The following is a 25938-nucleotide window of genomic DNA, read 5'->3' as shown; positions in this document are numbered from 1 at the left end:
TTATAATCCTTTTTGTGGCTGAACTTCTTGAGAAAGCTGTCTACAATAGGTGTTTCCACTCCATTCACTCTCTTTTTTACTCTTTGCAGTGTGCTTCCAAACTAATGATTTAAACAAAATTGCTCTCTCCAGTTTCCTTAAATTGCTAAATTGCTAAGGCCTTTTCTCTCTTTGACCTCTGCAGCTTTTGATATTGTTGATCTACCTCTACTCTTTGATACTCTTGTCTCCCTAGGTCACATTGTCATTCTTGGTTCTTCTCTTACCTGTCTGACCACTGCTTCTCTGTCTGCTTTGCTGGATCTCTGTTGTAGTCATGCTCACTAACTGTGGATGTCTCACAGTGCTCTGTTTTGGGTTCTCTATACGATTTCATTTAGTGATCTCATCAGCTCCTATGGTTTCAGTTATCACCATGCAGATTATTCTTAGATCAGTAGCCTTAACTGCCTATTAGACATCTCAAACTGGTTGTCCTATAGATGTCTTAAAATCAATATGTCTAAAACAGAACTTACCTTTTCCTTTCAATACCTCCTTTCTTTTTTACTTCTACTTACTATAGAAGGTACCACTATCTTTACAGTCACTAACCTAGGTTTTTTAATATCTTTTAGACTTGGTTCCAACCTAACATTAAATTCCCATCTGCATTCAAGCTAAACCGTTCTTTTCTCTCTCTCTGTCTCTCTCTGTCTCTCTCTCAGTGAGGCCACTCGGGTTAAGTGACTTGTCCAGAGTCACACAGCTAGGAATCATGTGTCTGAGGCCACCTTTGAACTCAGGTCCTCCTGACTCCACGGCTGGTGCTCCATCTACTGCACCACCTAGCTGCTCCTTGTTCTTCTCTTTGTTCTTCACATTTGGTGTTCCATCTTTCACCTCCCATGTCTTTGCACTAGCTGTCTCTCATATCTGAAATGCATTCCCTCTCCACCTCTACCTCATAGTTACCTTAAAGACACTCCTCAAATACCTCTCAACCAGTGCTTTTCCTGATACTTCCCCAATCCCAACTGCTGTTGCCCTCCCTAACTTGTCTTTATTTTGTATTTTTTATTGAAGTTTATTTTTTTATTAATAGAAATCTGTTTTTTCTCCATCCCACCTTCCCACCCCATTAAAAAAATAGATAAATGTCTTTCTTGGCCCCATATGGAAAAAATAAATATATATGTTTCATTCTGCACCCTTAGTCCATCACCTCTCTGTCAGGAGATGAATAGCACATTTCATCATCCGTCCTCTGAAATCATAGGTAGTCATTGCATTAATTATAGTTCTTACAACTTTCAAAGTTGTTTGTTTTTAGTGTTGTTGTTTTATAAATTATTTTTCTTGTTCTGCCTACTTCATTCTTCATTAGTTTATAAAAGTTCAAAATTGTTCCCTTTTATAATGAACATATTATAATATTTATAATATAATAGAGTATAAATTGGTTTTCTGGTTCTGCTTAGTTCATTCCATATCAGTTCATGCAAGTCTTTCCATCTCTCTTTGAAATCATGTTTCCTCATTTCTTACAGCAGAATAGTGTTGCATCATATTCATATAACACAATTTGCTCAGCCATTTTTATTCTCCGTATATTCATTCTGTATATACTTATATGTACATGTTTTCTATGCCAATAAAATGTAAACTCCTTGAGTGGAGGGATGATTTCCTTTTTTGTCTTTGTATCCCTGGGATCTAGCATAGTGCCTGCCACATAGTGATTAATAAATTCTTGTTGATTGTTTGGCTAATCATATTATTGTTTTGGTTCTCTCTTTCCATAGTCCCTCCAGATCTGTGAGAATTAATACTTTTCTGATTTGCCCTAGAGGAGTGGTATTAAGTTATATGATGAAGGCCAAATAGATCTAATTCTTATATGCCCAGTAGAATAAATGAATGAATGAATAAAAAGTATTTTTAATTGCTTACAATACAGAATATATGTTGTATGCTGATACAGGCATTTCTCTACTACAGTGCTATTCCAATTTATTGTCATTTGGGAGTGACCCTGTGTTGCTGAGGGTAAACGAAAGGGCTTCAGTGGGTCTGGTGGGCTGAGTGTCTTTTATCCAAGGAGTCTAGCTTAGCTAAATGCAGAGAAGCTCATCCCAAGAAGTTTGACTGTCAGGTGATTTTTATTTTTTTTGGCCTTCACAGTTCATCAACATCACTTGTTAAGGTATGGAGGAAGGAGCACCTATACTAATGAAAGTGCTGAGGTTTTTAAGCACTCAAGTCATATGGACATTAGTGATCTTAAAGAGCTCCAGGGTGCCCAGAAAGGAATCACGTGTGAGCCGTGGCCTCAATGCCTTTTAGTGACTGATGTCATCTTCATTCTGGCCTATTAAATGCTATTCTCTTTCCCCCTAACCCTGACCTCATGCCCATCGAAACCCTATTCTGGAATATTAGTCTCTTCATCATTCATGGATTTAATCATGTAGCATTGGATGCATAGTGAAAGGTGATGCAGTGGTGGCCATTTCTTTGGCCCTTAAAATCTCTCTTCCTTTTCTTATTCCAAGCCTTGATTTTGGCAGTTATGTAAAAACTCATTCTGTTGCCTTGATATCCCAATTATGATTTTCTCATTTACTGTATTTCCCAACAGGCAAAAATGCCTTTTGATGCCAACAAGCTCTACTGCAGTGAGGTGCTAGCCATTCTGCTCCAGGATAATGATGGTAAGGTGTCATCCCACCCCCGCCATATTGATATTCTGTTAGGTTAGGAGCAAGGCTTGTTTCAGATCATGACTGTGTTCGCCTGTCTTTGGTGTCCCCTTTGCTTTTTCTCTTGCTCTCTCTGCAGCTTTGTACCCTGTCAAGCTGTATTGATTTTGTTTGCTGATGTATCAGTGTTAGACGGCTGTAAAATCTGACAGTTAGCTTCATTTTTTTTCTCCCATTTTTTTTTTCCTTTTTAGACAACAGGGAATTGCTTGGGGAACTGGATGGAATCGATGTGCTTCTTCAGCAGTTATCTGTGAGTAATTCTCATGCTTCCTACCTGCCATTAAGATACACAGCCTAGTTTAAATGAGAGGTGGGGCAATAGTGGCAGGAGATTTATGACATGTGATATAAACAGGTTTGGAGATGAGTTGGCAGGCCAGAGGTTGTTTGCTGCAGTCCCATTGGAGGCACGTGGTTTGCCTCTACCTCTGGAGCCATTTGCTCTCTAAGCTATACTTGCTTCCCTGTATTTCGTTTTGATTATTATATGCTAGGCAGCTTATGCACCAAAAAAGGGTGTATCTCACCTCCCAAAATATCTGGCTGAGATACCACATTATCTGATTTTCATATTTCCAACCCTTCTTTCTCACCAAGATGGATTCTATTGATGCAAAGTACTTAAAAGTTCTGGTGAGAGAGGAGCGGATTTCAAACTTTTGGAAATGGCCTGGGTTGGGATGTAGGGAAAGAATAGTATTTGGAGAATGGTATTATAAGTTGGTGATTACCCTCTGTAAATAGTTAGGCAAGAAAGACAGTTGAAACATTGGTACTCTGACAGCCTCTGAACTAGTAGTTCTCAAATACTGGCAAGATTTCTTCTGGCAAGTCTCATCTGAGCTACTCTGAAAACAGAACTTAAAAGATCTTTTGGATGAAATATTGTGGTTATTGGGGAGTTGCTGGGTTTTCCTTGGGAGTTTGCATACAGCTCCATTTTTGGTGCTGGCAACATAAGTGACTTGGCTTCATTCTGAGGAGAGAACTGCTAAATATCCATAAATTTCACAGTTTTGGAAGGTGCTTAGTCAAATTCCTCTCAGATTAGATTTAGCTGTAGTAGATCATATGGATGTTCATACATTATTCAGTTTTTCCACTGGTTATTTCTAACCAGTGGGCAAAAGAATATAAGGATCAGTTTCTCTCAAATGGAAATTAGTTAATAGCAAGTGGTAGATTCAGATGATCAAGCTGCGGAGCCATGCATGTGAAAGAGACTAACTTAAAGCAGCATTCATGGTTATTTACTAAAAGAAATTCTTTATGAGCATGAAGTCTCTGCTGCTGTTTGGAATTGCAGGTATTTAAACGGCACAATCCTGGTACAGCAGAAGAGCAGGAAATGATGGAGAACTTGTTTGATTCACTCTGTTCCTGTTTAATGCTTAGTTCAAATCGTGAGCGTTTCTTGAAGGGAGAAGGTCTCCAGCTGATGAATCTCATGCTCAGGTGCGTTGGGCTGATCTTTTGGATTGCATCTTTCTGGACTCTTTCCCTCGCTATTCTATCAATGTAAACATCCAAGCACTCTGACTAAGGGCTTTTCGTCCTATGAGCTTCTTGACCTTGTAAGATGTTAAAGTATCTCTCCCTCCCTTCCTGTTTCCCCCCATCCCATCATGGTGTTTGAACTTCTTTTAATAGCTTCTGAGGGACGAAGTCATTGTGAGCTGTTTATCACCCATTGTTACATCTTATTCTTATTAAATCTCCAATAAATTTGGTGATACTTGGTGTTTTTCTTTTCTTGAATACAGGAGTGTCTGGAAATTCTAGTGATTGATCTGCTTCTTTAAAGTTAAACCACATTTTTCTTATAGTGTTCCCCCCTATATTTGTGATTTTTTGCCACTAATTAACATATTATGCCAGGGAGCTGTTGTTGTTGTTTGTCCTTCATTCTTGAAGAGTACCGTGGCATCAGGAAGGTGATGCCAACAGTCGCAAGTGAATTGGATTTAAGTGAGGGAGGGCTGAGCAGGGTCCCCAGCCTCACTTTCCCCTCCAGAGCCGTCTGGGTCCAATGGCAAAATACAGATCAGAACACCTGGAGATGGCTCCCCTTCTCTGCCGCCCCTCACTCCGGCAGCTCTGTGTCACGGTGGATAGAGTATTGGACCTGGAATCAGGAAGACCTGAGTTCAAATCCAGCCTCAGACACTTACTAGTTCTGTGACTCTAGGCAAATCATGTAACCACTTTGCCTCAGTTTCCTCATCTGTAAAATGGGGATAATAATAGCACCTACCTGCCAGAGCTTTTGTGAGGATCAAATGAGCCTCACAAATTATAGTTTGCAAACCTTAAAGCACTATATAAATGCTAGCTGCTGCTACTACTATCACCACCACTACCACCACCACTACTACTGTTATTACATCTAACTATATTTTACAGGATTGTATGACTTCAAAGTTGAAAGGGGCTACATTGGTCATCTTCTCCAGGACCGCATCTAATCAGTAATCCCCTGTACAAGAGTCCTTGACAGGGGTTCTCCTATGGCTAGTTGATCACTTTTACTGTCATGATTCTCATAACTCCAGTGATTCATAGAACCTGTGGATAGATATTAGAGTTCATTTTTCCCAAACACCTTATTTTCCAGATGAAAAAACTGAGGACAAAAGAGGGGAAGCTACTTACCCAAAATCAGTGTGTAAGAGACAATGCCAAGACTTTAATCCAGGACTCCGTCTGGTACCCTTCCCAGTGTGCCACTGTACCTTCCAGTTGTTGGATAGCAGTGATTGTTAGTTCTTCATATTAAACCACACAATGTGCTTCCCTGGGACTTTAACCTGGAGGTCTTCTTTAAAGGAAAACATTTCTAAAATCTTTCTTATAAGGCATAATTGTCCATAGTGGGCCAGGTATGATCCCATGCTTAAGTAGTTAAGCTTATTGTGGTAATAAGTTTTTGTTTTTTGGTTTTTTTTTTTTTTGATGGTATTTGGATAAAATGAGTTGCCATTAGGGACATTGGCAAATTTTTAGTAGATTATAGGCAAGGGTCATATAGGATGGGAAGGAGTAGAGGGGCTGTGATTTATGCTTGTTGGAAGGAGTACTCATAAGTAATATCAAAAACAAGTGGATACAGGGCTTCCAGGTGGCACGGTGGATAGAGCACTGGCCCTGGAGTCAGGAGGACATGAGTTCAAATGTGGCCTCAGACACATAACACTCACTAGCTTTAACCCCCATTGCCTCACCGAAAAAGCAAAAAAAAAAAGTGACTCCAAGGCCTCTAGTGTTTGGTTGATTCTTTTTCTAATAATATTCTCTTAAAGCCTCTGGGTTGTTTATCCCTGTTAGCACTCTAATTGTCTTTATTTTGTTGAAATGACCACACAAAATAAATTGAAAAGATACTTTCTAACCTTAAAACTGCATTCTTTGGGGACTTTTCCATATTGTCTGAATGGTGCTAAATTGCCACTGTCTTCCAACTGTTGTGTGCAAATATGAAGTGATGTATTCTTGTAGCATATGGTTTCATAATGTGCACCAGTGGGAAGCTGAATAAATAACCAGAAATAGAGATTGTTCAAACAGGAATGTTCAGATTTTTTTAAAAGATAATTATAAAGCAAAGCTCCAAATCAAAAGGATGAAGGACTCCACTTCTCAAAGATCTTTGAACTTTTTAATTTTAAATGTTAAAGTTGATGCTGTGTTTGTCTTGAAACTCTAATTAGCTGAATTGCCTGACTCAGCATTTCCTTTTTCTTCTCTTTTGGTCATGGTTGTTTTTCTTCTTCAGCGTCTGAAATGAAAGGTTTAATTGGGAAGATTTTTTTTTTAAATAACTATACCATGCCTGACTGAAGAGAGCCACTAAATTGTTTTCAGAGAACCTAGAACTGAATGCAACTGCATAATTTTAAAGATTAAGAAACTGAGGCCTAGAGAGGTAAAGTGACTTTCCCAGAGCCACATTGCTAGTAAGTGGCCGATCAAGGAGCTGAATCCAAGTTATCCTTAAATATAGGGCACTTTCCCTTATACCCTACTGCTCACCACACACTTGAGAAAGTTCTTCTAGGATGGTATATGTTGTAAAGGAAGAGGCAATTGAAATGGGCCCTGGCATCCAGAAATTGTTTTGCCTCCACATTTGCAAATTCCAACTTCTTCTATGTTGGTAACAAGTGACTTGGATGTAAGGAACATTGCTTTTCCTTTAGTATGACTTATTATAGTAATAATTGGTGTAGGATTCAAATTGCCTGGCCATTAAATTTTGTCAGTGACATCAGATTTTGGTGCAGTTTGAGTTATTGAGGCAATTAGGTTGGGCAGTTGATAGAGTTCTGGGCCTAGAATCAGAAAGACCTGAGTTCAAGGTAGAACTCAGATGTTCACTAGCTATATGATCCTGGGCAAGTCACTTAACCCTTTGTTTGTGTTAATTTTCTCAACTTTAAAATGGGGATGCTGGAATACCTACCTTTCAGGGTAGTTATGAGGATCAAATGAGATAATATCTGTAAAGTGCTTACCGTAGTACTTGGTAGGTAGTCCTCCCTCCCACCCCTTTCTATCTCCCTTTCTGCTCACCCTTTCCATTTCTACTCCTCACCAATCCTTTTGTTGTTTCCACCTGGACTGCTGTGTTGGAGATGGTTTGTTTCTTTTCACACCATTAGGAGAACTCAGCTACTGTTGAATATTCCCAAATGTGAAGTCTAGGGGAACTGCAGGCCTTCTCTTTATCATTTTTTCCTTGCCTAGTAAAAACAAAACAAACAACCAGTCTGTTTTTTTTTCTGACCCTCAAGGCATGGTTGTCTCAGTGAAGGAAAGCTGAACATATTGTAACTATAATGATCAGTCTCAGCTTCCAAGAACAGATATGGAAATGCATCCTCTTCCTTTTCACTGGAGAGGTGGGAAGACCTTGGGTTGCAGTACTGCATGTGCTGTCAGATGTGATTGTGGTAGGGTTGGTTTTTCTGACCTGTTTTCCTTTGTTACAAGGGAAGGCTCATCACAGGAGTGGAGTGGGCAATTGGTATACTTAGAAATGACTATGAGGTAAAACCAAAAGCCATCAAAAAAACTTTTTTTATAAGAGAATGAGATTTTAGAAGACTGCATTTTAACATATTTCAAAATTGCAAAAGTATTCTGGTTTATCTGCTCTAATAACTTTTTAAGTTTTGGTACTAGTTCCCTGAGGCATTTTCAAGAAGGATACATTTAAAAATAAAACTATTTAAAAAAAAGAAATAAGAGAGATGTCACAAACATATGATCACATTTAGATCTGGAAAGATCTATGAGATCACAAGGGCACAGTCCATGCCTTTATGGAACTTAAAATGTAATTGAGGAATAAGCATACACAGGTAACTAAGTGTATTAGAGAGGTGCAAATTTCAGTTTTAGCACCTAATGAATCAGGTTTTCACACCGTTGTAGGGTCAAATTACTTGCAAATAACACCTTTTATGCTAATTGTATTGTAGGTTGAAAGTGTTATTTTCAGGAAAACATTTTACAAACAAAAAGTTGAAAAGGGACCTTAGTCATCATCTAGATCAGTTTCCTATTTTATATGCAGGAAACTAAGGCCAGGTGAGTCTGGGGGCCCCTCACAGAATAAGACATACTGAACATTTCCTTAAATCATTAGGTGCATGAAAAGCTCTGAGGAGTGGAGCTGGTGGTGGGCTGTACAGTGTTGTTGCTCTTGCAGACTGGAGGGTGAGGTTACTTCGGGTGAGTATGGGGTGGTAGAAAGTGCTCTGGATTTGGAGTCAGGTCCAAAGGCACCTCTGGCACTTAAAGGCTGAGTACAGACAGGGAGTGAGTCGTGGACACTCTGAACAGCTAGCTATTCACCTGTAAAAACAATAGCTGCATCAACTTCACAAGGTAGTTGTAAGGATCAGGTGGGAAAATAATATAAACAAAGTGCTTTACAACCTGCCAAATGTTAGACAAACATTACTTGTTAAAATGCTGCCATGCACAGGCTTTTGTGAGAAGTCTTGTGTTCCTAATATACTAGTGTCTTTGATAATAGGGTATTTTTTTTACTCTTGGGAGTCACCAGTTTTAAAAAGGGCTTTGGAGTTTAAAAAGAGATTTGTTTGTTTAGCTAGTCTTTTAACATATAGCATGTGCTCAGCACTGTGCTAGGCCCTTTAGGGGTATGTAAGGTGTAGCGCGCAGAATATGAAAGTTAATATGTAATCTTTCAGAATCCCAACAGTTTTTTTGTTTAGGGAAGATGTGCAAGCTAATGCCAAAAATTAAGAGCATTTGGCAGTTGTCCCTGAGAGAGGGAGTCTCTAAAGCAAAAAAAAAAAAATCCTGTTTGCTATGCTGGGATCTTTCTAATTGTATTTCAATAATACTTAATGGCTCTGTGATTTGATTGATATGGGTGCCATCTTTGTCAGTGCAGATCTAGATCCCATATATCTCAGTAAATGTTCCATAGTTGCTGTGGCTGAAAAAAATAATCATTTGGTGGCCATGATTATTCTTCTGTAAATGACCCTTTCTGCACTCAGGCAGGCTGATCTTATAGCCATCCTTGCTGGCATTGAAGTTACCTTGGATTCTTGAAGACTATCCTAAGCAAATGCAAAGTGCTAGACTATCCCCATTCTCTCTAACTCACTCCCCTCGCCCCCCATGCCCCCATATCATTTGTTGAAGTTGAATCCTTAAAAGCCAAATTCAGATACTACTTTCTCCATGGAATCTTCCCTAATCCTCCCTCCTCAGTTAGTAAAGTCTTCCCAGCCAGACCTCACCTAGCATTTTGTTTTAAAGCTGTCTAATTCACTTAATGTGGATTATTGTGTATTTTAGTTATATATTTATGTATGTTTTCTTATTGTTCTACTAGACTTTAAGCTCCCTGAGGGCAATAACTGTACCTTACGTAAACTTTGTATCTTCTTAGAACATCATTAAATAGCATTTAATAAATGTTTGTTGAATTGAAGCTCTGGCAGGTCCTACTAAGCTGGAAAGACTTCAAGTATGGGTATGGTGATGGACCGGATATCTGCTCCTCAGGGTCTGCGTCTTGAGGATCTACCTCCTTCGGATTTCAGAATTCTCTCTAATGTCAAGTTCATTGTTTTTTTGCCTAAGCCTCTTCAATTTAACAAATATTTATTAACTACCTACTATGGGCTAGGGTGTACAACCAGACCCTACTCTCTAGGAGCTTATATTCTAATGGTTGTTGGGGGGTGGGGATGATATATGCCAGTCAGTGTGATAATAGGGAGCTTAGTACAAAGGAAAAGGTCAGGTAAAACACTTTAGAGAATTTTGAGGGCAGGGGATAGGTGGGGGAGCAGAAGAAGGGGAAGGGAGTATAAAAGGGAAAGAATAATATTCACAATAATAGCCTTTATGTACATTTATGTCGCCCTGTGTACTGGCACTGTGCTAAGCTAAGTGCTTTTTTACAGAGCTCTCGTTTGGTCCTCACAACAATCTTGGGATTGTTGATGTTATTATCCCCATTTTACAGATGAGGAAACTGAGGCAAACAGCTAAGCAACTTGCCCAAGGTCACACAGCTAGAAAGTATCTGAGGCTGCATTTGAACTGGGGTCTTCCTGACTGCAGTCATGGAGCTCCATCTACTGTACCACCTAGCTGCCTGAGGAGTCCAGTTTGTCTGGAACATAAAGTCTGTGAAGAGAAGCAGTATGAAAAAGGGATGAATACATAGGTGGGCTGGCAGATGGTAGAAGGCCTTGAATGCCAACTAACTGGATGTATTCAGAGAGGGAAATGTCAAAGATTATTGAGATTTCAATCCTGAATGACTGGGAAGATGACAGTGCCCTCAGAAGAGATAGCAGTTAGAAGGAGCAGTCAATTTTGGGACAGGAGTTGAGGAAGATGGTAAGTTCAATTTTGAAAATGTTAAGTTTGAAGTTTCAGCACATCTGGGTGAAGATATTCTGTAGGCAGTTGAGCTAGATCTAGGAGGAAGGTGAAGGTGGAGCTGTGATAATTGAAGCCCTGGGAGTAGATGAGATTGAGTGCAGAAAGAAGAGACTCGGACCAAGGGCAGAACCTTAGGGGGTATGCATATTTAAGGGGTGGAAGGATATTTCTACTTTGTAGTTTAGGTATTTATTTCCTATAACTTTTATATACATAAATTTTGAGGTTTTAGGGTATTTTTTTTCCCTTTCAGGTATCTTTTGTGTGTGTGTGGTTATTGGTACCATTTTCTCCTGCCTTACAAGACCTTTATCTCTCTATCACCATCTTTGAATCTACCCTCTACCCTAAGTGCTATTTTAGTTGTCTTGACTGCTTATTTTCATTCATCTGTTAGAATATCTGGATTTCAGAATCTTTGACAGGATCAATACTGAGAAAGCTAGCCTTTTGTTTTGTTTTGTTTTGTTTTTAAAGACAGCAGGAGAGATGAAGAGATCTAGGAAAAACACAAAGGTTTGCTGAGGTGATATTTTAAAATGATGTTAGTGCAGCAAAAAAAAAATGTGAATGGGGTCCTAGAGATAGGAGCCATTGAAAAAAGAGCTCTAGTATAAGGAAGCCAGAGAGGCAAGAAGGAGGGGGAGGGTGTGGTGAAAGGGAAGCAATGTCCAGGCCTTTCAAGGTTTGAAGTATGTTTTGGGGTCTCTAGAAATAATTCTAGGGTACGTGGGAATGTGAACAACTGAGAGGAGGATAGGAAACATCTCTTTGGGGCCCGTGTGTCTTCAGATGTTGCAGTTTATGCTAGAAATGAAATGAGAATTTTATGTACAATATTGGTTCAGATATATGTATATAGTGTTTTCACAAATCTGATTTGCACAAAACCTCTGACCTCTAATTGTTTTCTGGTTGGTTTTCATTTGCACAGGTTCTAATGTTCCCAAAGCAAAGTGCTTTGTTAGGCACTGCTTAATAAATGCTTTTGCAGTCATTCATTCATTCATTCATGAAGTAGAGTGTGTATAATTTACAGTTTGTCTGCACCCCTTGATAGTATTTAATTGTTAAAAACACAGTGAGACATCTTTTTCTACACAGTTGGGGTTATTCTTAGACAAACACACCCCAACACTCCAGCAGTCTTATCTCTCCTTCTCTGCTTCCCTCCCTTCTTCACTCTTTCTCTCATCTCCAATTATATGTTTCACAGCAAGTACGTGTTTTTTTATACAACAGCTTTCTATACTTCCATTAATAGCATCTCCAGGTGCCTTATGGTGGCATAGAGAAAATGCTAGATCTTCAAAAGCTGTAACAGCAAAGTACAAGCTCTGGCTGGTCCTCCTAAGCATGAAAAGTTTTAAGTATAAGTGCCATCCCCCAGTAGATAATTGGTCACAAGATATGAACAAACAGTTCAAAAAAGAATTGCAAACTATTAACAACCACATGAAAAAATCTGCCAGGTCACTAATAATAAAAGAAATGCAAATTACAACAGCCCCTAGCTTTCACCTCACAACTGCAAATTGGCAAAGATGACAAAAGATTAGATGCTGATGTTGGAGTGGTTATGGGTAGATAAGACACACTGGTACATTAATGGTGGAACTCTGAATCAGTACAACCATTTTGGAAAGCAATTTGGAAATTATGCAAATAAAGTGACTAAAGTATCCTTTAGTCCCAGAGATTCTTTTATTGGGCTTATATCCCAAGGAGACCACTGATAAGGAAAAAAATCCTCACATACTAAATATTTCTAGCAGCACTTGTGATAGCAAAGAAATAATTGAAAACAAAGTAGGTGCCAACAGTTGGGGAATGCCTAAACAAACTGTGCTGCATGAATGTAATGGGATACTATGGTGCTGTAAGAAATGACAAATGTGATGACTACAGAGAAGCATGAAAAGATCTAACAACCGATGCAGAGTAAAGTAAGCCGAGTCAAGAAAGCAGTAAACACAATGACTGTGATAATGTAATTGGAAAGAACAAGCACACAAAAAATCGAAAGTGAATATTTCAAAACTATAAAGAATAAGCATGACTCAAAAGAATAGAAATGGAAAGACTACCGCCCCAGCCCTGTGGCAAGGGGGAGGTCCACAAGTGTCACACATCATACATATTTTCAGACTTTTTTTGATGTATTGATCAGGGTTTTGTTTCATCCTTGTCTTTAAAAATGCTGTTTGTTATGTGAGCTGGCTCTCTGACATGGAGATGGGGAGGGATACTGGGGAAATCATGGTGATGTAAAAATGCAAAAGACATCAGTAAAAACTTATTTTTTCAAAATTTACCAGTTCAGTGATACACTATATGGCTCAATTCAGAGAATCTCACCACTAAAGTCAGGCCACTAGGTTCCAGTTTTTGCATGTAGTAACTCATGAAGCCAACTTTCTGTGGTGTAGAGGCATTGAGATCTGTGTTGGTGAAGTGGGTGGGTGGGGCAATAAGCTAATTGCTCCTTTTTGAAGCACTGAAGTAATTTTTGTGCAGCTAATTTTTTCACTGTCTACCTGCATTATTACTTTTCCTTCTAAAGAGATCTGATTTTAGGGATATTCAGTAAGGCCTGTGTTTGGACCAATACCCAATACTGTGACTGATGTTATATATAAGCAGTGCTCTTTCATGTGTATAAGGTAGCTCAGTTATTGTTCTTTGTCTTTGGAGATTTGAGAGTCCTAGGGCAAGAAGAGAAAGGTTTGGAGAGTTAGACTGGACAGCGGTCTAGGCATGCCTCCACACAGTGGCAAAGGACTGATTGATACTTTTGCAGGTGGCAGATTTGGGGACAGTATTCACATGTGGGGAAATTAAGTTTGTGCAGTTTTTAAAAGCTCCCCAAAATCTTGGTGGCCTGTTACAGTGACCGAAACAAAAATGCATTTATAGACAAAGGTGGAAAATAGCAGTTGAGGTGCAGCAGGAGATTAAGTTTTAGAAGATGTGCTCTTTGCCACTGAATGCAGCTGGATGTTTTGTCCTTAAGAAGCATTTATTAAGTGCATTCTTTGTGCCAGGCACTGTACCAAGTGCTTTATAAATGTTTCATTTGGATCTTACAACAAACCTGCGAAGTTGGTGCTATTGTTATCCCCATTTTACAGTTGAAGGAAACTGGGGCAATAAGTGGTTAAGTGACTTGCCCAGGGTCTTACAGGTAAGTGTAAGTGTCTGAAGCTGGATTTGAATTCAGCTCTTCTTGACTCTTAAGTCGAGCATGTTGGTTGCAGATGTCAAGGGTCTTTAAGATAGTTGCCACAGAAAAAAGGTTCAGAAATGCCAGGCTTCATTAAAGTGTATTTCCCCAAATCACTCAATTCTTACAAACATAAAACCCTTAAAATAATATGTCCTTGGAGTAAAATAGGTGTTAAGTAGTTTTTTGTTTTTGGTTTTTTTTGGTTTGTTTTTTAAAGCAACAAAGGAGGGGAAAAATAGAAGAATTACATTGTCACTTTCCTTGAAAATGTTGACATGAGGCTTATTACTTTTGCTGTAAAACCCTGTTCCAGTTAGAGAGAGAAGAGACTACTCTGTTCCCAAGGGATGTGTACAGAAGCATCTTTTGGTTGTGTAGCAGAAATGCAGTGAACCTGTCTCAGATATTAACTGAAAGCAAAAAAGGGAGAGAAGATGGCTCAGTACTTCCTTTCTGAGGATGATAGGGGTTTTGTTGGTATTCTGAGGTGCTTGTGTTGTTTTTGTTACCATGCAAAAAGCCCTTCCTGATAGAGGAAAAATGAATAAAGTGGATATGTTATATACAAATAAATCTTTCCCATTGTTTTGAACTGTGTGATTCTGTCAGAGCACATAGATTAATGTTGAAAAGTTTAGCCTAGGTTGTGTGGTTTTTGTTTGATTTTATTTATGGGGTCTTGTTTTGAATGAGCTACAAGCCAAATTGTTATATTGAATTGTTTTTGGTAATGTTTTCATTTAAAAAAAAAATCAGGGGCTCCTTCTTTTCTAGTCTCACTTCCCCTAGGATTCAGGTGCACAAGGATAATAGCAATCCAAACCTCTTTGAAGTGAGTCGTCCTTCCTGATGGGACTGTCTACAGTTCTGTGCTCCAAGCTGTGCACACAGGTCTGTTTGTTGTTCCACCAACAACAAATGTTGCCTTTCTTCTCCTCCCACTACCCCCTTCCCCAGCTGAGTAGCTCTTTTCTCTCCTGGATGGATAGTAATAGTTTGCACCTGTTAGCTAGGAATCAGGAAAACACTCCACAAACATCAAGTAATCCTTCCAACAGCCCTCGAGGCTGGCTTAGCCATTTCACAAATGAGAAACTGTGATGGCTGTGAGGCACAGTTACTGAATCGAGATTTCATGGTGAGGGGATGATTTAGGGTCTAGTGGTTTGGAACTAACTATTTTCCTTGATAATGAACCTTCCATGTAATCTTAATTCCCAGTCAAGTGTAAGGGGAACCCATTGGTAGAGTGAGTCAAAAGCCAGGATATTTTTCCAGTTCTGTTTGTAGATGTTTATAGTCTTGGTTCAACTAAATTCTTGGTGTCTTGCCTGGGAAATGATGTGTTTTGGAATCTGAAAATGAAAGGCAACTTTTATTTGTAAGCTTTAAAAGACCTATGTCATGCATCAAGTAAGATTAATCTCATAGATTGCTGTCTGCACTTCTTGAATATTAGTCAACTGTGAGATATGGTAACATCACAGTAAATGGATGTACGAAAAGAGGTCATGGTTCATTGCAGAGACCATGGTACGGTTGGAACAAGCCAGTCAGAAAAAAATGAACTTTTTTCCCCTCCAAAAGTATAATAGGAAGGAAAACAGGCATCAGTGAAATGTTTCTCTGAGATATTTCTACAAGCGCTTCAAGTCATATAGGCTGGTTTCTGAATTGGTAGTTGAATGAAAGACAACTTGATGAACCCAGGCGAGACTAAGATAAACTGCTTGTGCCCCAGTAGAATAAATATTTCAGATAAAGTCAACCCATGATAGTCCAGCCAAACAGCTATTGATCACTAAAAGCCTGAACTTAAGACTAATGAATATTCCAGAGTTCACTTCTCTGCAGGTTGCTTAAATGGTGATCAATATACAATTACTGTCCCTTTAAATGTTCCTTATATTGCCTCCTTGGAAAAGGGCTTTGTTTTTAAAGTTTTCTTTTGGTAAATTTACCTAGGCCAGAAAATGAGAGAAACTTCACTAGATAGGTGGCTTTCATTTTAATGCATGCAATAATTTTGTGTTGTTCATGGAGTGGTTTGAATGCGTGGTGAACATGTAACCGAAAATGCCCTATTTTGTGATAGGCATTCATTTCAAGTGGTGTCTGCCCACACAGGAGAACAATGAGGACAACAGGGACAGACTATACCAATTTCTTAATTTCTGTTCATGTTGATTGTCTTATTATAGTAATAATCTGAAGGAAATAATAATATTTCATCTCATATCAAGTTAAATGCTAAACTAGTTACATGGGAAGGGGGAGCAGGTAGATACTTTGGATAGAGCACTGGGTTTAGGATCAGGAAAACTCATCTTCATGAATTCAAATCTGGCCTCAGACACTTACTAGCTGTGTAACCCTGGGTTTACCCTGTTTACCTGAGTTTCCTCATCTGTAAAATGAGCTGGTGAAGGAAATGGCAAGCCACTCCAGTTGCCAAGAAAACCCCAGATGGGGTCATGAAGAGTCGGACATGACTGAAACAATTGAACAACAGCAACAGTGGTGTATGGGATTGAACACATTAATTTATCCAGCTTTCAAGTTAGAATTTCAGTTGTGTTATATTTTTGGGGCATGCCACATTTTCTTTTAGATTTAGAACCTTGTCTATTCTGTACTAAACTTGTGAAACTCAAGTATTCATAGAATAGTAGCATCGGAAGGCCCTTGGAAATTTTCTAGTTGAACTCCTGTATAAAATTTCACAGAGGGAGAAGTCACCCAAGGTCACACCCAAGTTGGTGGCAAAGCTTAAGATTAGACCTCAAGTCAGCTCCATGATCCTAGTGTTCTTTCCACTATGTTGCAGCTGTTGATGGAGATAGGAAAGTATTGGTTGATCATTTTAATCAATCCACATGGAATTAATAAAGGGGAATTGGAAAGGTTAACTTTTTTACATGGGGTCCACTATCATGCCCTCTTACAAACTGCCTTGTTGTCTTACCTCCTGAGACAGAATACTCTGCTGGATGAACCATTGGCCTGGCTGGGTTTGAAAAGAGTGAAGAGACTTGGGTTATGTTCCAGTTTTGCCACTTGCTAGCTACTTGATCTTGGAGGCAGGCATTGATAAGCCTCAGTTTTCTCTCCTGTAAAATAGTGATTATCGTAACTGTCCTGTGTAGGACCATTACAGAGAACAAATGAAATATTTATAAGCTTTGAAACTGTAACTTGCTACGTTAGTATTGTTACAAGAGACAACATTCAGAAGGTAAATTCTTCATTAACTAAGTATTCTCCTTGACTACTCCAGCTCCTGGAGTGAGGTAGTACTACACCTTTCACGTTTAGTTGTATACTTTAGTACTTGGATGGGTTGGTGATCTCCTTGATATGCTTACTTGCTGCACCAGTACAGATCATGACCTAACCACACCTTCCTAAGTTGTGTGGCTCTTGTCCATGGATTCACTCACTCTGCCAGGGAACTTGTTCTCTGTCTCCTGACATTGTATGAGTACTGAGGAGTGTGCATGTTGTCTCTCAGTCACTCCTCCCTTAGTCCACGTGACTGGCTCACCTTCTCTTGTTTTCCAGGTCTCTGACATGCTTTTCTTTATTTCTTTTGCATAATTCCTTGTTGGTAAAGTGTTACAGCCCACCTATATACCTTTGCCTGTTGAGTGGCTCTCAACTTAATCCCTCAGAGATGGTAACATTCTTTCAGTCACCTCCTTTGAGTCTCTGAAAGGTCAAATGATTTGCAGAAGCTTTCTGTGAACCTTGTTTAGGCAGCTCTCACTTTTTTTTTTCTTTAATTTAAAATTTTTAAAAATAATTTATTTTTAGTTTTCAACATTTACTTATATGAGATTTTGAGTTTTAAATTTTGTACCCCCCTCTCCCCCCCCCGTTCCTCTCCCCTTCCCAAGACAGCTTGCAATCTGGGATAGGCTCTGCTTATACATTCATATTGAGCATATTTTCACATTAGTCATGATGTATAGAAGAATTAGAACTAATGGGAGGAATCACAAGGAAGAAAAAATAAAACAAAACAACAGAAGAAAAGGAGAACAAATAGTATGTATGCTTCCATCTGCATTCAGATTCCATGGTTCTTTTTCTGGATGTGGATAGCATTTTCCATCTTGAGTCTTTTGGAGTTGTCTTAGATTCTTGTATTACTGAGAAGAGCTGAGTCTGTCAAAGTCAGTCATCACACAATGTGGCTGTTACTGTGTACAGTGTTCTCCTGGTTCTGCTGATTTCACTTAGTCTGAGTTCATGTAAGTCTGTCCAGGTTTTTCTGAAGTCAGCCTGTTCATCCTTTCTTGTAGCACAATAGTATTCCATTACATTCATTTACCACACCTTGTTCAGCCATTCCCCAACTGATGGGCGTCCCCTCAATTTCCAATTCTTTGCTACCATACAAAGGAGCTCTCACTTTAAATAGAGGATTAGATAAATGCTGTTCCGTGGCTTTCCTTTGGGCATTTTTACATGGCCCCTTCAGATTGATTATTTTTGGTTTTTTGTCTTACAAAAACCCTTTCTTTCTCTAGGGAAAAGAAGATTTCTCGAAGTAGTGCCCTGAAGGTATTGGATCATGCTATGATTGGACCTGAGGGCACTGACAACTGCCATAAATTTGTTGACATCTTAGGTTTGCGAACCATCTTCCCTCTCTTCATGAAATCTCCCAAGAAAATCAAGAAAGTAGGAACCACAGAAAAGGAACATGAAGGTAAGATCAGTCCAGGAACTGGGGAAAACAGGGTGGAGAATATCACGTCCTTGAGAGCAGACACTTCTTCACTTTGTTCTTATGTCCGCCATCTGTCTGACACCGTGCCCTACACGTAGTAGAACTTCGCAAGCGCTTGTTGAATTGGTTTGGTTGAATCTGACTTTTAAAAACCAATATACTTTCAATTGAATGAAGAAAGATTGGCATTGAAACATTCTTGGTTTTTGACTAACCCTTCAGTGGGTGTGAAAAATCTACCCCATAGCATGATGCAGTGAGGTACGTTGTCTTTAGAGTCAAGAGATATGAAGTTTAGTCTCAGTTCTGTTCCTGACTGGCTGTGTAGCCCCTGGCATGGTACATCACTTCCCTGTGCCTCAGTTTACTCACCTGTAAAATTAAGGAGTTAAGACTAGATGTACTGACAACTGATATAGCAACTATTTCATGCTTGGGAGTCCTGGTGTCCTTCCTTATGGCCTGTTAATAAGTCTGTGTCTGGGAGTTTTGTTTTCTTAGCTATAATTTGTAGCTGGGTGTCTCTCTGATGGAAGACCCTTTTGAAAAGAGTTATGAGGTGGTAACAAATGTCATTTCCAAAGTGGTGCTTTCATGGATTTCTGCATTAAAGTATGATTCAACTAACATCAGGAATTGCAGGAATAAACTATTTATAGCCTAAGTTCTCCTTTTTATGTTTCACCTCCCCAATGGAACACACTCCTTACAAAATGCTTCCATGAATTGCAGTTGTGCTCTGAGACACTGTAACCAGAGTAGTTACTGTAGGGCCAGTTCCTTTCTGCCACAATCTGGAGGGATGGGAATTTATGAGCACTGGCAGTGGTATTTGAAGCTTGTGCCGAGTGTCTCTCTAGGGGATATAGATTATTGGCACAGTGTAAGGAGTTGGAAGTTGGAGACAGGGATGAATGTGGAAGTAGGGACTATGGCATTAAAACATAAATTGTGGCCAATGGACCTTTCTAAAGCAAAGGGACCTTGAGAATCTAAAGCTCTTAAGAAGTTACTGTAGGATTTTTAAAGATAGAATAAGCCTAGAGATGATCTAGTCCATCACTTAACAGAGAAGGAAATTGAGGATCACACAGTTAAGAAGTGGCAGAATCAGGATTTGGACCCAGGTCTTCTTGACTTTTAAGTACTTCGCTCTTTCCACTATACTTTGCTGCATCACTTGGAATAAAGATGTTTGAATTATATTTGGTGAGTTCTGTAGCACATTGAAAAGTCATATGGTCCTTAATTATAGTATTTCTGAAAGTGAACCGTTAGCAAATATGTTTCAACTTAGCTTACAGTAATTCCTGTTTATTGATAAAGATTAGAAAAAAGGATGTTTTGATTAACTGGGAGTTGTTTTATTTATCTATATCTATATATCTCAATCATATATGACACATATCATATTTATCATCTATATAATATCTATATATGCCAAGAGTGGGCAAACGATATCATATTGACTGGTTGCTAGTGTTTGCATTGAGTTGGAAGTCAGTCCAAAACTGGTACCCCTTTCTATCTTCAGCACCTTTATAGCATCAACATTGAGTGCCTACTGTATGCAAGGTTCTTTGTAAACATTAGGTAGGGTTAGGGGTACAGAGGAAAAAGACAGGTAAGACTTTGCCCCTGTCCTCAATTAGCTAATGGTTTTATAGAGGGTAAATAAGAAATATACACAAATATAACACAAGAATGCATGATAAGCATAAACAAAGGGATACAAGAATCTAGAAGATGGAGAATATACTGATAAGTAAGGGGAAGGGTACTGTGTTTGAGAGTCAGAGGACCTGGGTTTAAACCCTGGCTGTGCTAATTAATTATTTCACCTTGGGCAAGTCACCTCCCCTCTTCAAGTCCATTTCCTAATTACTAAAATGAGGATTGGACAAGAACATTGTCTACCAGGTGATGAATTTCTTTTGCCCACTGCTACTCATAAAATTGTTTACTAAAAAATGAAGAAGTTGTTGTCTTCATTGGTGGTGGAAGCACCACCTGGATAAAATTACAGATTTCTAAAAGTATTTGAAGTTGAAGTAATAGGCTTGACATTGTTGGGATAGGGTAGGTGGCAAGGGTACAAAAGAAGTAGTAGGCCCTCAAGGAATGCATGAAAACACATATGAAAGAGAGGGAACAATAAAATAATGCAGTTCATGGTTAATCAAGGACTGGCATAATGGTACAGACAATATATGCTATAGAAGTTTAGAAAAGATACCAGTAAGAATAATTGGGAAAGGAGGTGGAATTGAGGCTGGCCTAGAAGCATAACTAAGATTTGGATGGGGAAGGTGAAGTGTATTCTAGCTGGACAGGTAGAGTGAAGAGGCAAAAAGGCAGCCTGGTATAGAACGTGAGTTGAATTTCTGCCACCCGATGTCTGCTGCTCTTGGAACATTTTCCAAGCAAGTCATGGAATCTATATAGGCTTCGTATATAAACTGAGTGGGTGGGCTAGAGCAGAGGTTCTAAGCCTTGAGTGCAGCCTAAACCAGATCAAAATGTAATTGGGTAATGCTTAAAAAAATAAATAAAACTACAAAAAAATAGATAAGATCACATTTTAAAACCAAGTTAATATACAGCCCATAGGGATCCTTTTGTGTAGTTTGTTGTCGTTGTTGAGTTGTTAGTCTTGTCAGACTCTTCATGACCTCATCTGGGGTTTTCTTGGCAAAGATACTAGAATGGTTTATCATTTCCTTCTTATATATGAAGAAACTGAGGCAAAAAGGGTTAAGTGACTTGTCCAGGGTCACACCACTAATAAATATTTGAAGCTGGATTTGAACTCGGGAAGATAAGTCTTCCTGACTCCAGGTCCAGCATTCTAGTCACTGTGCAACCTACCTGCCCCAGATTAGTGCGCCCCATTTCTTTTTGACTTTGACACCATTGGACTAGATATCATTTGTAGTCCTTTCCTTTTCTCATTCTATGATCCCATGATTAGAGAATTTCTAAAGATCCCTCAGGTTCAGAATCCCCTGATCATTACTAGCTAGAACAGTCAGGAAGGATTGTACATAAGAGGTGGCGTTTATTTAGGTAAGCCTTAAAAGGTGATAAGCGTTTTAATTGGCAAGAATGTGGATGGATTGGGGGAGGGTATTTTAGGCATAGAGAGTTGCCTATGAGTAAGGTCACAGAAGCAAGGAATGGAGAGATACCTTTGTTGAGGAAATGGTGAATTTGCCTAGAGTGTAAACTATGTAAAGAAGGGATGTGTTAGGGAAATAGAGATTGGAGCCAGATTGTGGAGAGGATTTTCAGATTTATTCACACCAGATAGAAAGGGAACACGATCTCTGCATACCACTTTTGAAAGGTTTCTGTGTCCTGATCTATGCCATACTTGGAGGACCAGTTTTCAGGCAATTAGTCTTGATACTAAAGCTGTACTGAAGATAGTTTAATCACTGGTAATTCATAAAGCCTTTCAAGATCATATAGTACCTCTCAGTCATCATTTTGGATGTCAGTTATTGTAAATGTTAAGATTTATGATAATGAGTTGTGTTGTCACTGAATCTATGATATTCCCCGAAAGTTGCTTTTTAAAGATTTTTATTTTTCAGTATTTTCCTCATAGAAGTAGAATATGGAGAAACAAAGTTCTGGCTATTTGTGTTTCCTAATCATTTGGATTCTGGGTAAACTGATATTTACTGTTAAAAATGTAATACTGTCTCTACTTTTATTTTTGGTTTAAATTCTTAATATTTAATGTCCTTCAATTCAGTGAGCATTTTTAAAAGCATCTACTACATACTAAGCTTAGGTGCCCAGGAGCACAAAGACAAAAAAGAAACAGTCCCTCTTCTCAGAGAGCTTATGTTCTATGTCTTCATTAACATTTTGTCCAAAGTAGCACTGTTCTTTTCATTAATTCTCTCTTAATTAGGTCTATTTTTGCTTTTACTTTGTCTAAGATCATAATTGCTACTGTTGCCTTTTTTACCTCAGTGGAAGCATAGTAGATTTTGCTGTAACCCCTTATTTTAATTTTGTTTGTCCCTTCTTTTTCCATTGTGGTGTTGTAAACAACATATTGTTGGATTCTGGTTTCTAATCCATTCTGCTATCCTTTGTTTTATGAGTGAGTTCATCCTATTCACATTCACAGTTATGGTAATTAACTGTATTTTCCTCCATCCTATTCTCTTCTATCTGTCCTTCTCTCTTCTACCCTGTCCCCTTCTTAAAAATGGATTTGGCTTCTGACAGCTGTCCCCTTTAATTAACCTTCCCTCTTATAATTCATTCCCCCCATTTCTATGAGCCTTTTCCACCTCTTTTCTCTCCTTGAATTTTCTATCCTTGAACCAATTTAGATGAGAGTGAGGTTTGAGTGTTGCCTACAGTAGGAGTCTCATTCTCCTTTCCATTGTAAAAAACTCTTCTTTGCACGTCTCTTATGTGAGAGAACTTTCCATTGTCTTCCTTTCCTTTTCCCCTTGTCTAAGTGCATCCCTCTTTCTTACCCTTCCATTCTTCCTTTGAGATCATCTCACCATAAGAAGACTCTCTCATATCCATGCCCTCTATTTAAGTAGACTCTTTCAAATTGCCTTAATGATGATAATGTTCTTAGAGGTTATATGTATCATCTTCCCATATGGGAATGTAAACAGTTTAACCTTGTTAAATCTCTTGTGATTTTTCACTCATGTTTACGTTTTTATGCTTCTCTTGAGTCTTATTATTAAATGTCATTCTGTTCAGCTCTAGTCTTTTCATCAGGAATACTTGAAATTCCTTCTATTTCATTAAATGTAAATTTTTTCTCTGGTAGAATTACAGTCATTTTTTGCTTTGTAAGTTATTCTTGGTTGTAATCTTAGCTCTTTTGCCTTCCGGAAAATGACATTCCAAGCTTTCTGCTCCTTTGTAGTGGTAACTGCTAAATCTTGTGTGATGCTGACTGTGGTTTCATAATGTTTGAATTGTTTCTTTCTGGATGCTTTTGATATTTTCTCCTTGACTCAGGAGTTCTGGATTTTGCCCATAATATTCCTGAGAGTTTTTTTTTCTGGGATTTCTTTCAGGGGTTAGTTAATGGATCCTTTTAATTTCTACTTTAACCTCTGGTTCTAAGTTATTTGGACAGTTTTCCTATATTATTTCTTGAAATATGATGTCTATGCTCTTTTTTGACCATCACTTTCAAGTAGTCCAATATTTCTTAAATTATTTCTCAGTCTATTTTCCAGTTCAGTTGTTTTTCTGATGAGATATTTTACATTTTCTTCTATTTTTCATTCTTTTGGTTTTATTTTATTGGTTCTTGATATTTCATGGAGTCATTTGCTTCCACTTAACCAATCCTAATTCTTACGGAGTTATTTTCTTCAGTGAGGTTTTGTACCTCTTTAATAATTTGGCCAGTTCTGATTTTTAAGGTGTTATTTTCTTCAATTTTTGGGGGGCCTCTTTTACTGAGCTATTAATTTTCTTCATCATTTTATTGCATGGCTCTCATTATTTTTTCAAGTTTTTCGTCTGCCCCTCTGATTTCTAAAATCTTTTTTTTTCTCTTTTGAAAATCTTTCTTTAGCTCTTTGAGCAATTCTTGTTAGATTTGTGTCCAATCTGTATTTTTTTTCTTTGCTTGTAGATGTTTTCATGTCATTGTTTTGTAAGTTTGTGTCTTGATATTGTCTGTTACAGAAACTTTTTATGGTCAGGTTCTTTTTTTTCTTGTTTGCTCATTTTTCCAGCCCATTTCTTTACTTTGGACTTTATGTTAGTGTTGGGCTTTGCTCACTTCTGTGGGGTGTGACTGGCCTGAGCTTCTGTATCTTGATCTGGGGGCCTGTTGGTGTTTGGTGTGTCCAAGGTGGTGTGATATAGAGAGAAGTCTGGTCAGGACCTTCCTGGCTTACACTCTGGTCTTTCCCCAGGTTGAACCTCTCCTTCCTCATGACCATATTTGCTCTTTTCTGGAACTGTGACCTGAACTTGGGTAATAGGCTATGTAGCTGCCAAATGGTGCCTGATCTTATACCCAGTGCTCCACAAGAGTCCCTTGGAATCTCTTTTGGAACAGAAATTCAGTCATCTTATTATTTCTATGTGTTGAGTGTGCCTAATGCTCATGCTGCTACTGTAGTTATATCCTCTAAGGCCCACCACCAATGCTGTTTTCACCGAACTGTCTTTTTGTAGGAGAGGTTTTGGGGGAAATTTGGCAATTGTGATTCTTTGCTTTACCATCTTGACTCTACTCTCCACCATTAATTCTCATTAGTGTTTATTAGAATAATGGTGTAAAGAAACTTCTATATCCTCCATAAGTAACTCCTCCAGAATGTGAGAACCATTGATATGTCCTTGTGCAACCTGTTTTGCTTTTGTTGTTGACCAAACTTTTAATCTGCCTAGGCAAGTATTAGCCAAAAGCTAGTAGGGAGGTGTGGAGAAGAATATGTGATGTGATTTTCCTCAGCTGTCACCTTCCATGACTGTATTTATGGTGAAATAGAATTCCCAGAGAAGGCAGGAAATATGGCAGGTTTAGAAGGAGAATTATGCTCAGTACTCTGAGAAACTGGCAGTAAGTAAGTAAAGGCCCTATCCTGGTCAGTTATGCTTTAGTCAAATTCTCAGGCTTTTATTCTGAGTGGTATTGAGGCAAGTGTGAAGAACAGAAGTCTTCAGCAGGATCTTATTTTGTATTTGTTCTTGAGAAGGGGAAAAAGTGACAGATTCAGTGAGCAGCTGTTTTCCTTCTGAAAAATGTGTCAGTGGTGTGCTGGTAACAGTACATTTGCTTTAGAGCACCCGCCTTAGAAATTGGATAACATTATATTAGTGAGGGCAATGGCTTGGTAAGACAGCCCCTGCAAGGCATGTTTGGGCTCTGATAGCTCTTGAGGATGAGTTGTGAATCTTGAATACCACACAAAAGAGAGTTGCTGCTGCTGACTTGCTCTGTGGCTGCACTAGTCAAGCTATTGACCAGGCATGAGTGGAAGTAAGTGTAGCACAAGTATTCCTTTAGCTACTCTTCTCTTTTTTATAAAGCTCTATAGTTTTGTGAACCTTAGAGGAAGTTTCTCACTACTCTAACTAAGCCTTCTTAGCCTGAACCAGGTTCAATTCTGTGGAATTTACCAAATATTTGCTTTATACCTGCTGTGTGCCAGGTATTGTTTTGTAGGTAAGAGCATTTTGTAACAAGATTATTACTTACCTCCTCATCAAGAGTGAGAGAGAGAAAATCAGTTTTCTTATTTAGTAACTTAGGTCCTACTTTTTCAAAATACCCTCGGTCT

The 25938-nt window shown here is 38.7% G+C and overlaps 1 protein-coding gene across 1 annotated transcript in view; it reads left to right on the top strand.

Annotated features, from left to right (window-relative positions):
• The window catches only part of CTNNBL1 (catenin beta like 1), a 218439-nt gene that overhangs the window by 114654 nt on the left and 77847 nt on the right, over positions 1 to 25938 (top strand). Inside the window, exons 8-11 of the mRNA XM_078150210.1 lie at positions 2621 to 2693; positions 2936 to 2994; positions 4051 to 4199; positions 18441 to 18622. Coding sequence (XP_078006336.1) covers positions 2621 to 2693; positions 2936 to 2994; positions 4051 to 4199; positions 18441 to 18622 — 463 coding nt within the window. The remainder of the gene's footprint in view (positions 1 to 2620; positions 2694 to 2935; positions 2995 to 4050; positions 4200 to 18440; positions 18623 to 25938) is intronic.

The sequence above is a fragment of the Phascolarctos cinereus genome, unplaced genomic scaffold, assembly GCF_003287225.1.
Source record: "Phascolarctos cinereus isolate Bilbo 61053 unplaced genomic scaffold, phaCin_HiC Scaffold_2;HRSCAF=192, whole genome shotgun sequence".
Classification (NCBI taxonomy): Eukaryota; Metazoa; Chordata; class Mammalia; order Diprotodontia; family Phascolarctidae; genus Phascolarctos; species Phascolarctos cinereus.
The sequence above is the reverse complement of the archived record's forward strand: the minus strand, read 5'-3'. Positions and strand labels throughout refer to the sequence as shown.